Source organism: Eumetopias jubatus, unplaced genomic scaffold (genome assembly GCF_037043125.1).
Source record: "Eumetopias jubatus isolate StellerSeaLion01/CBP00866 unplaced genomic scaffold, mEumJub1_p1.0 scaffold_2, whole genome shotgun sequence".
Lineage (NCBI taxonomy): Eukaryota > Metazoa > Chordata > Mammalia > Carnivora > Otariidae > Eumetopias > Eumetopias jubatus.
Genome location: NW_028274808.1, coordinates 46,718,340 through 46,730,514, shown reverse-complemented (window position 1 = coordinate 46,730,514; position 12,175 = coordinate 46,718,340). Strand labels below are relative to the sequence as shown.

General features: G+C 41.2%; 1 protein-coding gene across 1 annotated transcript; it reads left to right on the top strand.

Moving 5' to 3' along the window:
* Positions 1-7,134: 7,134 nt before the first annotated feature.
* Positions 7,135-7,970, top strand: LOC114217436 (methylmalonic aciduria type A protein, mitochondrial-like). The gene is given in 2 exon segments (XM_088021320.1): positions 7,135-7,672; positions 7,674-7,970. Coding segments are annotated over 2 exon segments (777 nt in total). The 5' UTR covers positions 7,135-7,192.
* Positions 7,971-12,175: the final 4,205 nt, after the last annotated feature.

The window sequence follows — 12,175 nt, the reverse complement described above, 5'->3', positions numbered from 1 at the left end:
GCAAATTTTAAAAAAGGAAGCTGTTTAAAATTTGATCTAATCTGTGCAAAATAGGTACAGACAAGAGTATTGGGAGGAAATACTGAAAAATGTTAATAGTGGATATGTAATTTCCTGTAGGTCTATTTTTTCCATCTATAATGAGGATATTTTACTTCTACAGTCAGAAAAATGGCTAACTAAATTCCATGATATAGTCATTCTGCTTCCACTTGTCAAGGCCTTTACAATTCCCTGTTGCATATGGGATGGAAAAAAAATGACTTTGTTTGGCAAATTAGAACAGGCTCCGTAACTACTAATTAGCTTCATTTTTCTTCAGTCTTCTCTTTTACTACATCCCATATTCCAGCCGTGTTCAATTTCTGAATACAGCTGGTCTTTTTAAAAAATGTTATGAAAAACCCCATAGATTTAATTGTAGGAAATTTGAGAAACTCAGCCAAACATAAGAAAACAAAAGTGGCCATCAGATAGCCACTCTCAATTCTGTCAATTTCCTTTTGTCTGTATGTTTATATTCACATATTTTTATCAAAAAACATAATTGGCCACCTACAGGATATCTGTACATTTCTTCTTTCACTCAACAAGCATGTTTTCCAATGCTATTATGATTTATTGAAAATTTTTTTGCTGATAATGCTCCATTGTTACACTCTCTTCTTGACAATCTTATTGATTCGCTTGAATTTAAATATTTATTTCTATCCCAGACTTCCCTGCTTAATACCTTAATAATCAATTATCGACTTGACATCTGCACTCATTGGCATTCCAGATGTAACATGCCCTAAACTGGACCCAAAACTGCCTCTCCTTCATTCTTCCCAATTTAGTAAGTTGAGTATCTCCATTGACTCCGTTGCTCCTGATAGAAACTCAGAGGTGATACTTGACATCTTTACTTCCTGTAGTGGGTTGGGTTGTGTCCCCCTAAAGGATATGTCCTAACCCCCAGTACCTATGAATGTGACCTTCTTCAGAAATAGTATCTTTGCCAACATAACCAAGTTAAGATGAAGTCATAATAGATTAGGGTGGCCTTAAATCCAATGACTGGTGTTATAAGGAAAAACAAAGGGAGATTTGGACACAGAGACAGAGAGAGAGACACAAAAGGAAGAAGTCCATATGAAAATGGAGAGGAGAATGGAGTGACTCCTCTACACCCAAGCAATGCCAAGGATTGCTGGAACCATCAGAAGCTAAGAAGAGGAAAGATCCTTTCCTAGAACCTTTGGAGGGAGCATAGACTTACTGACAGCTTGAGTTTGTTCTTTGAGCTCCAGAACTGTGAAAGAAACAGCTGCTTTTGTTTTAAGCCACCAGGTTTTGTTAATTTGTTACGGTAGGGTAGCCCCAGGAAACTATGTACTTCCTTTCCTTCCACGGAACCAAGTAAAGTAGGTCTCTTAATTTCCACCATCTCCAGTCCAAATCCCCACCATGTAGGTCTCTGTTATACGACTGCAATAGCCTCTTAAGGACCCTTGGCTCTGGTCCCACTCCTTAGAGCAGCCCCTGTGAACTTTTAACAATGCACACAGTTCCACTGTCTTGCCCATGCCAGGACTTTTTTTTTTTTAATTTTTTTATTGTTATGTTAATCACCATATGCCCATGCCAGGACTTTTTGAGGCTTCCTATTACATCCAGGAGGATAACAAAAATCCCATAAGACCCCCAAGTGATCCTCCCCTGCTCTCTGCCTAGTCACAGTGACTGCCATTCTCCCTGCTCTCTCATTATGCACCGGCCTCATAGGCCTTCTTTCAGTTCTTTGAATGCCTAAATCCCCTGCCCTCCTGAGGGCCTTCATGCATGCTGTTCCCTTCCTCCTAACCTTCCGGGTTAACTCCTAACTCCTGCCCACCCTGCAGTTCTCAGAGAGACCTCTCCGTGCCCCTCATATCAATTATATCTCTGTTACAACCCCTCATGGGCACTCAGTACATGTCCTCCATAGCCTTAATTCAATTAGCCTTGGTTTATTGCCCATCTCCCCACTGCTCTAGTGCCCTTGCTCTTTATTTCCATTGTATATTCCACAGCACAGTTCCTGACACAGAGTAGGGGTTTTGTCATTACATACTGAATGAAGTGTGCTCCTTCTGGCTGAGTCTCCTGTTTACAGGGAGGACTCGCTAACACACAACGCTTAAACTTACCAGCAGGCCTCAAGGCACCGAAGGATGCCTATGCTTAGAAGAACTTGATTGTGAGCAAAAGCAAAGCAGGTCAAGTATGTCCTCAGAGGTCAATGGCTCAGAGTGAGGGCTTGGAATCCATTGCACTTGGATTTGAATCCCCATTCTGCCATTTGTAAGTGTATGACCAATGGCAAATTATGCGCCTCATTGGAGATTGGGGGTAATAGCGCTTACCTCCCTGAGTTGTTATAAGGAGCAAACAAGGGATCAAGTGCTCACAGCAAGTGCTCAGTAGAGCATGGCTGCTTTCATCCTTCTCATCTTTGTCATCAGTACCCTCATTACTAGCTCTGTGCTTTCACATTTGAAGAGTTGGAAAGGCCCCAGAGGGAATCCCTTATACTGAGTGAGGGTACTGCTGTGCGTGCCTGAATCATTTCGGACCATGCCACGCCTTTGTCCCACCCACTGGCCCCATGCAGAGACGGTCTCTGCAGTGATGTTCTCCCAACTGTTCCTCAGCTCCCCGTCTCACTCGGACAGCTTTTGTGCTGCAGCCCGGACCCAGCATGTGCCATGCTTCAGCCTGCACACCCGAGAGTGGGAACCCTGGTGAAAGCCTGCTGTTGGGAAGAGGTGGAAAGGGGAGGGTGGGCATGAAGCCCAGAAAAGGAGGAATTAAATCCAGCATTCGACTTTGTAAAAATTTCCTGCAGGAGGAGGAACCATTCAGAGACTGGTTCCCAGAATGACACTCTGGGCTTAATTCCTGCAGAAATAAACTAGAGGGGAAGCAATGAATAAAAAGCCAGCCTCCAAGGCAGGAGTCTGCACATCACATCCTTCCTTTTCACATTTCATGTTCATATTGAAAGTTTCCATTCCAAAGACTCATAAAACAACAGTCCCCACTGGTAATGATTTCCTGCAGGCCCCCTGGAAAGCATTAGAAAAACGTTTCCCTTTAATAGGCTATTCGGGGAAGGCAAAATCAATAATTTCTAGGCAGACATTTTGCAGATGAGAATTTATATTGTCTAAATACTCCTGGTTACTGCCCTTTCTCTTCTAAAAAATGGCCACATGGTAATGTCGCATTCTGTAAAGACAGATATTGGCTTGCACGTCTCAATGTGCATACAATGAAAGAAACGCTCATGGTAATAGATACCCGGCAAAGGCTTTTAGTATGGTCTCAGTTGCATCTAGCTGCCTTTGGAAATTGCAAATAAATTCCATCGTGTGATTTACAAATGGAATATCTAATAGAGTTATTCTTTTTAAGACCCTGACAAATTAAACCAGTACCTAATGTGGATAGCTGGAGTTCTGATTGAGGCTTGACTAATGGGTCTGAAAAAAAAATCCTATATTTCAAGCATCTAGAGATTGAGATAAAATCAGAAAATCAGTTTTCTAAGAAGGCTGCTCCTCCATCAAGCTGTGAGTGCTTTGAATAATTAAATTCATTAAGTCAGCCATTGTTCCACAAACTGCAGACATGGGTTCGTCTTTGCTAGCTCTCTGAATCTATTACTCTAATGGTGCTCCATCTGTTCTTTCTCCCAACAAATGGTCTCAACTTCAGAGAATTCAAACCAGAGATGAATGTACACAAAGGTGTCTCTTATTTTTTTGAGAGAGACAGAGGTGTCTCTCTCCCTTTTCCCCTTAGTCCTCCCCATAGTGTGCATTATTAGCTTTCTTTTCCCTCAGCTTCGAGAAGATCTGGAACGTTAATGAGTGGTAATGTTTTCTGTATTGGGGGGAAGGGCACTCTACTGAGGCATTTGGAGGAAGTAAAGAGGCCATCACCCTGGGAGTGAAGGGGTCTGACATTAGTCCTTCCTTTGTTGCTGATCTGCGGGTGACATTGGGCAAGTCACTTATCCTCCATAGACCCCTTGTATTTGTTATCTATTGCTGTGTGCCACATGGTCCCAAATTAAGCAGCTTAAAACAACGAACATTTGTTATTTCACATAATTTCTGCGGGCTAAGAATCTAGAAGCAGCTTTGCTGCCTGATTCTGGCTCAGAGTCTCTAACTGCCTTGCCCACTGGTCTGCTGGCAATTCATGTCTCTAGCCATTATTTTTAATGATGGCATTGAAGGCTGCTGGAAAGTAAAAATATCTTCGGAAGATGTATTTAGAAGAGGAAGAGGTAACACAATGCATCATTATTAGCTGCCTGCACTCCCTTCCAGACCAGCTGAACATGTTTTGACTTCTTCATATGTTTGGCAAGCAAGCAGTATAGTAAATGGAAAGCACCTGGAATTTGGGGTCACACATCCTGACTCCTTTACTCACCTTGAGAGCTTGGCTAAGTTACCTAATGTCTCAGAGCCTCAGTTCCTTATCCATTGAATGGGAAAAGTCCTCAGGCTTGCTGTGTGAATTAAATGAGATCATTCTTCTCAGGCCTTTGGTACTCTACTTTCTCTCTAGCAGGTGCTTGGTCTTTGTTAGCCTTCTTCCCCCTCCCTTGGAAATACAGTCTGGAGAAAATTTACTGATAGTTGGAAAATCAAAGAAGCATGCCAGGAAAAGAGATGCTATCAGCAATGGTACTAAGTATGCCATTTGTGTGATTTTGTTCATTACGACATCATCAGATCTTCACCTCTCAGAGCTGAAAGGCAACTTACCTAGTCCATTTGACATGTTAGACTGGAACCCAAAGTGACATTTAATGGTGTGTTAGTGTCCTCTTCATTTGGTGTGAGGACACAGAATAGATACTACGGGCTTTGCCGTTAGCAAGGGCTCTCTCCCAGTGTTCCTATAACGTCTCAGGTGCTTGGTACCTGCTATCAGCTTTTCTTAGTACTAACGGTGTATATTGTTGGAATGAGCACTGGGTTTGGTGTCAGAAGATCTAGGTCAGTCTTCTTTCCCTTGTCATATAGTTTGATGTTTGTCTTTGGATGAGTCACTGTACCTCTCTGAACATATTTCTTGTCATTTATATAATAGATGTCCTAAGAATATTCCCTAAATACTTATCTTGACAAGGTATTGTGAGGACCAAAAAAAATAAGTAAAGAATGAGGAAGATTGTAAACTGGACATGTCATACCATTGCTATTATTCCTGAGGCTTACTATCCCCAAGGAGAAAGCATCAGCTCTTATCAAGAATGGTGGGATGTCAGGCATTTCATAGTCCACTAGGCATGATCTAGGACAGTCAGTGTTCTTGGCACCTTCTTTGCATCAACTTTGCTGATCTAATCACATCATGTAAACAAGCACTTGCTCAATTAGAAGGGCAATATTGATACTCAGGACAATGCTCATTCTGTTGCAAACTTAACTATATTTAGCAGTTATAGTTACCGTTTGTTGGGTTGTTAAACTGTGAGAGACATGGGATCAAGAATTTGACATACATTGTTTTATAGCCAAGAGTGCCATGTGAACAATTTCAGGTCCAAGTGAAAAGGTGTTCTGTGGAGTTATGCAGTGTACAGCCTGCTTGGTTGTCCTTGGAAGCCCTGACCACAAAAACCTTATGAGGTATATTTGCACAGGCTTTTTAAGTAATCTCAGTTATGCTAATTTATGGATAAAATATGATATTTGTAGAAATTAAGTAACAGTTCCGAGGTAATAAAGCTAACAAACAAGTAGTAGAGTCAGAATTCTAAAGTCTGTGATTTTCTTACTATCTATATGTTATTTCACGAGTTTAATGGAATTGGCAATGTCTTCTGGCAAAAGACTGCTAGAAGCACAACTGTAGTTGAACATGGGCTGTTTGGTGTTTTGTGGCTTGAAAAGTATTCATGTATTGTCTGTATTCAGACATGACTATGGAGTGGTCTTGTTTTTGTCTTGATCTATCACAGTTACAGAATGGCCTCATCTGATGTTGACATATGCAGCAGGAAAACATTGGGGCCTAACTGTGAGTGCCAGGCCAGCTCCCAGTGCTGTTTCCTCCCTTGAGGTAAAACGTCCAGAGGGTGCTAGTGTATAAACTGTTTGATAAATGACAAGCCCTCACTGGGTAGCTCAAAATTGAAGTCCAACATTTTGTGATGAGAGAAGTTGAGAATAGAGTATGCAGAGGCCATGTGGAGCCATCACATTTCACCTTACTAAGTGGATGACTGCTGATTGTAGGTATTTTTAAAAATTATTTATTTATTCATTCATTCATTCATTCATTCATTTAGAGTGCATGAGCAGGGGGAAGGGTAGAGGGAAAGGGAGAGAGAGAATCTCAAGCAGACTCCCCGATGAGCTTGGAGCCCGACGCAGGGATTGATCTCCTAACCTTGAGATCATGACCTGAGCTAAAATCAAGAGTCAGACACTTAACCAACTGAGCCAAGCAGGCACCCCTGGTTGTAGGTATTTTAAAAACAGTTTTGTATAGTTTGTTATAGCTAATGCTTTTTCTCAAAGTACAATTGTCTGGTCCAGCGAGCAGTTCTTATGATAAGGTACTGTTTAATTTCTCTTGAATGATTCACGTCAGCCTTCATGAAAAAAAGCAGCATGATGTGGTGGGAAAAGCACATACGTTGGACCTTGCAGACATAGGGCTGAGGTCCACCCATAACATAAAGGGACTTCGTGGGGTCAAAGAAATGTGTGGGAGTGCTGCAGCCAACTTAACTTTAGAAGGTCAAGAATCAATGACACATCCATACAGACAGGTTAATAAAACAAGAACTTTTGAGCAGAGAACCACATTCTAATAATATATAAAAGGGGACACAATGGTTTCCAAAGTATGGTTATCAAGAAAGAGAAAATAGATCTGAAAGAAAGATTATGATATGAGCAAGGGTCTGTCCTATCATGTTGGGGATTGTGGATGAGACAGTGAGAAATGTTTAAAGATGAAGTGGCCAATAAACTATGGACTTAATCTGTGGTTTCAAGACAGTTTGTCTCAGGGAAATGGAGGCAGGCCAGCATCAGCCATAAAATAAATTAAGTGAAGACTTCCTTGTCGTCCGGCGGGGAGTCACAAATCACATTGAGCCAAAAAGCAGCCAGTGTTTTCTGCAGTTACAAACAAAATGAATATTCCCATGCTACTGCCACATTCTCACCGGCGTTTCCTAAAAGGCCTTTTAAGAACACCTTTCCGTCGTTACCACTTCATCTTTCACTCAAGTACTCATCTCAGATCAGGAATCCCTTGTGCTCAGCCATTTAATTCTCTTGGACTCCAATGTACAAAATGGATGTTGTTGTCAAATGGTTTAAAGAAAAAATTATGTGTACAAACAACCTTAAAGGAACACACAGAAGAACTTTCTGATAAAGAACAAAGATTTGTGGATAAACTTTATACCGGTTTAATCCAAGGGCACAGGGCCTGCTTAGCAGAGGCCATAACTCTTACAGAATCAACACACAAGAGGAAAAAAAAGTTAGCCCAGGTGCTTCTTCAGAAAGTATTAGTCTACCACAGAGAACAAGAACAAATAAATAAAGGAAAACCACTAGCATTTCGAGTGGGATTATCGGGGCCCCCTGGTGCTGGAAAATCAACCTTTTATAGAGTATTTTGGAAAAATGCTTACTGAGAGAGGGCACAAATTATCTGTGCTAGCTGTGGACCCTTCTTGTGCTAGTGGTGGATCACTCTTAGGTGATAAAACCCGAATGACTGAGTTATCAAGAGATATGAATGCATACATCAGGCCATCTCCTACCAGCGGTACTTTAGGAGGTGTGACAAGGACCACAAATGAAGCTATTCTGTTGTGTGAAGGAGGGGGATATGACATCATTCTTATTGAAACCATAGGTAATTCGTATCTCTGCCAGAAATGGAGAGGGCATCACTGAAATGTGGGATAAGATGAGAGAGTTCCAGGACCTCATGTTCGCCAGTGGGGAGCTGATGGCCAAGCGGCAGAGGCAGCAGAAAGTTTGGATGTGGAATCTCATTCAGGAAAGCGTGTTAGAACATTTCAGGACCCATCCCACTGTCCAGGAACAGATTCCTGTTCTGGAATAAAAGGTTCTCAGTGGGGCCCTGTCCCCAGGACTAGCAGCAGATGTGTTGTTGAAAACTTTTAAAAGCAGAGGCTAAGGAAATTTATCCTATGCAATGATTTTATATATCATTTCATAAAGTATTTTAATATTAAAAGTCACTTGAATGCTTAAAAAAATAAATTAAGTGAAGTTTCAAAATACTTCTAGTATGGGCAGCCAGACAGGAATAATCTCAAGTAGGACTACTCTCTAAAATACTTATCTAGTCTGCCAACTGTGGACATCAAATCCTTACTGCAATTGTCAGGATTCATCTTGCTGTAAAGTATAATTATAGTGGTAATTGAAATGTTCTTTTTTTTTTAAATTCAGAACTTTGGAAAGATGACAGGAGACACCATAGAATAAGTTAACAGGCAGGTGACAGAATGGGAGAAGGTACAATGTTTAAAACTGACAAGGCATTAATATCTAGAACACAAAGGAACTCTAGACAAGTCAGGAAGAAAAGGACAGAAACTCCTAAAAAAAAGGGTGGTTCAAAGAAGACCAGGCAATTCCAAGAAGAACACTATGAATTTGGCTAACAAGCATAAGATTTATTTTCCTCTTTCGTCTCCCTCCTATAAGCACCCACTCTAATGAATTTGATACATCTTCTTAAACATGTCTGACAAAAATGTAGTTCTGGATGTATATGTATTTTTAATAATAGTCCCATTCATGTCAGGTCACTGTAAATTGAAAGGATGCAATAACACCTAACATAAAAAGTTAAGCAAATATGGACAAATAGCACAATATGAAGAGTCGATGAAGATGCAGGGAAAGGAGAAGCATTTCTCGTAGGAGTGCAAATTGAATCAGCCATTTGGAAGGTGCTCTGGCAGGATGCATCGAAGTAAGTAGACATATCCTGGAAGATCCAAAATACCCCTGCTGGGTGTTTGCTTTCCAGAAAAACACACAAGTTCACAGGGCAGCTGGATAAGACTATTTGTGCAGTGGGTAGTCTGGTTGTTCATCACTACTGGGATGGGTGAGTGAAAAGAGGAGAACGTCTTCTGTGGAATACTATGCAGCAGTCAGAGGCAGTGAAATAAACATAAATATGGTTACATGCAAAGATCTCAGAAACAGTGCTTAGTAAAAAAAAAACAAAAAAGAAATAAATAGGGCAAGATATAAAACATAATACCATTTCTAGATTAAACATACATATATAGACAGAACTACGTTTGTGTCAGACATGTTTAAGAAGATGTATCAAATTCATTAGAGTGGGTGCCTATAGGAGGGAAACCAAAGAGGAAAATAAAATACAATAAGACAGCGTGGGCCAGTGGTTAAGTCAACTGTCTGGACTTGAAGCCCCTCACTCCCCAGATAAAGATGGCAGAAGTTGCTCGCAGAGAATGAATATTTACATAGTATGGGAAAATTGCCATATCCCATTTATTCTGTGGTCACCATCTGTGTAAGTAAGTACATAAGGAACAATACCAATGGCTCTATAAGAAACAGAAGAGTCATCTTTAAGTAATTAGTGAATACGTTTAATCAGGTCTGACTTAGGGCCTCCCTGCATCCGGGTTCTCTTCCTTTGCTGTCTGTGTTCTGTTGGTTCCTCTTCTGTGTTTCCATTGCTCTTGTGTGACTTCTGTGCTGATCCTGAGATGGTTGAAGAGAATACTGAAATATCTTGTGTGAAACGGCAGAGTTCCATATTTATAGTGTCTGTATCCATTCCGTTGTAAAAGGCCTACTTCTTCCCCTATATTGTGCACAACATCTACAGTCAGTAACTTACCACATGCACAAGAAAGGCATCTATATATTGTCCGGTGCTGTGGGTCTTCCCCATTGATGGTGAACCACTGAAGCTCTGGAAAGGTTTAGTACCCACTTTTCCCAGGAAGAGTACCTTCCAGATGGGGTGTGAATAAATAGTTCCCCATTTGTGTAAACTTGCTTAGACTCTGTTCTGTTCCCTCTGATTATTCTCAAATACTGTTGCTGGCTATGGCATTATGGGATTACACTGTTTAAGTTGTTCTGCTCATTATCCCTTACATTATTCCTGCATATTTTACCTCTTGTAAAGTGTAATGCATTCCTGTCCACTAGGTCTCAGCTACCTGCAGAAAATGAGATTAGTGAGAAAGTTCTGAGCTTCTTTGGACTGGAGTTTTAGTTTACCTAATCAACCTTTGACCATAGGTCTCAGGTATGGCAGGCAGGTAGTTTAGAGGGAGGGGCACTAATCATGTAATTTTAGGTGAATTACTTACTCTCTCAGAGTGCAGGTTATTTATCAATAGAGTTGGAAATGGCATATGAAGGAATTGAGTAAGGATTAGAGCTAGTAGATGCACGACACCTGTTACATAGTAGACCCTTAATAGCCAGTGTTGGTATTGGCCAAAACCATGTTTGGCTTTCCATAATATGACTAAGTCAGATCCATCTGCATTGTGATGTATTTCTTGACAAAATACAGAAAATACAATACCTGAGTCATTCTTTCTCACCCACTCTGCTGATGACTTTCTTTCTATGAGTCTTTCTCAGCTTCTAGGGAAAGGCCTATCATTACCGTGGGAGGTGGTGATTTGTTCCTGCCTCAAGAAGCAGCATCACATTTTTTTCCCTCTAAAATTGTCAAGTACATCAAACTTTAGTAACTTTCCCTCTGGGGAGAAGATTCTAGTTGTGATGGAGGAGTTCCCTGCTACTAATTTCTATTGTTCAACTCCCAGCTTTGTACTTCTTACTTGAAATGAGGGGGAAGTTGATGCTTGCATGCTGGGCTGAATTGCAAGACTCCCCTGAAGAGTTAACCCCCATGCTCTGGGCTGGAGGAGCAGGAAAGATCTGAGTGATCATATAACATAATGACTAAGGAAAAACAACCACTGGTCTCTTAAGGGAGGCATGGTGAAATCTTCATTTCACTTATTCGGTGATTTTTGGTAGATTAAAAAGGGCATGTAACTTGCAACATGAAAAGAATAATTCTCCATTTCTCTCCTGTTCTTATGTTCTTTTTACACCTTACTTTCTCTTTTTTCTTATTAAATCTGTAAGCTTTGTTATATGCAAGTCTTACAGAACGGCAGATGGAAGTTCATGATTCACCTTATATATACTCACCTTCAATATATATATATTGCCCCCAGCCACGTGTTTGGAGATAGGCCCCTCTCTCCGGTGTTGACCTCCTTCCCTCTCCAAGTGGACCCCACCAGTTGCCCACAGAATGTGCTTTCTGCCTGGCACAGGCCCCACGTTCATGATATAAAACACCTCTGAAATAGGAAACAAGGACTTACTCATAGTTACAGGCATGTAGTTCCTCACAGACACACGATATGCGGCTAACAGCCTGCCTCTTTCTTCAGAACTGTTATTTACTGCAGTCTGCATTTCCTTCGCACATCGGGACAGGGAATTGTGCAGGCCAGGGAGTGGGAGCAGCTGGGAAGAGGTATGGTCAGCAGGGAGTTATATCTGTACCAAGAGCAAGGAAACAGAAGATCCAGAGAGGAGCTAACCTGCAGGCAGGTAATTTTCATCAACTTGGTAAGAAATTCATGGATGCTTGTTTTGAGGCAAGAATTCTTACAGTTTACAAGTTCCTTAATAAACCCATCCTCCACCTTCCTGAGAAGAGACATCCAGCTCCTCAAACTTGCTGACCATGGAAAAATATAGAAATGTATGCAGGTTATTTGCCTTGCCTTTTTAATGTGCCAGTTGCCGTCGTTAAGTGCTATTGGAAGAAGAGGAGCATGCAATTTAGGGAGATGCTTGCATCTAACTACCAGTTTAATTAATACGAAGGAACTACAGCAGCAAAAGAGATTTATTTCTTCCTCAATTTGCTCATGTGAATTGTTGCTTCCTCTTCTTCAAGTTCAGGGACCTGGGTTTCAAAGGTAAGCAGGTGATCCTGAGAACTCTGGGGTAAGGAGGGCTGTCACATGGGAATCACTCCACTGTGTTCCTCAGAGGCCCCAGACTGTCCCTCTTTCCTGGAGATCTGCCACTGT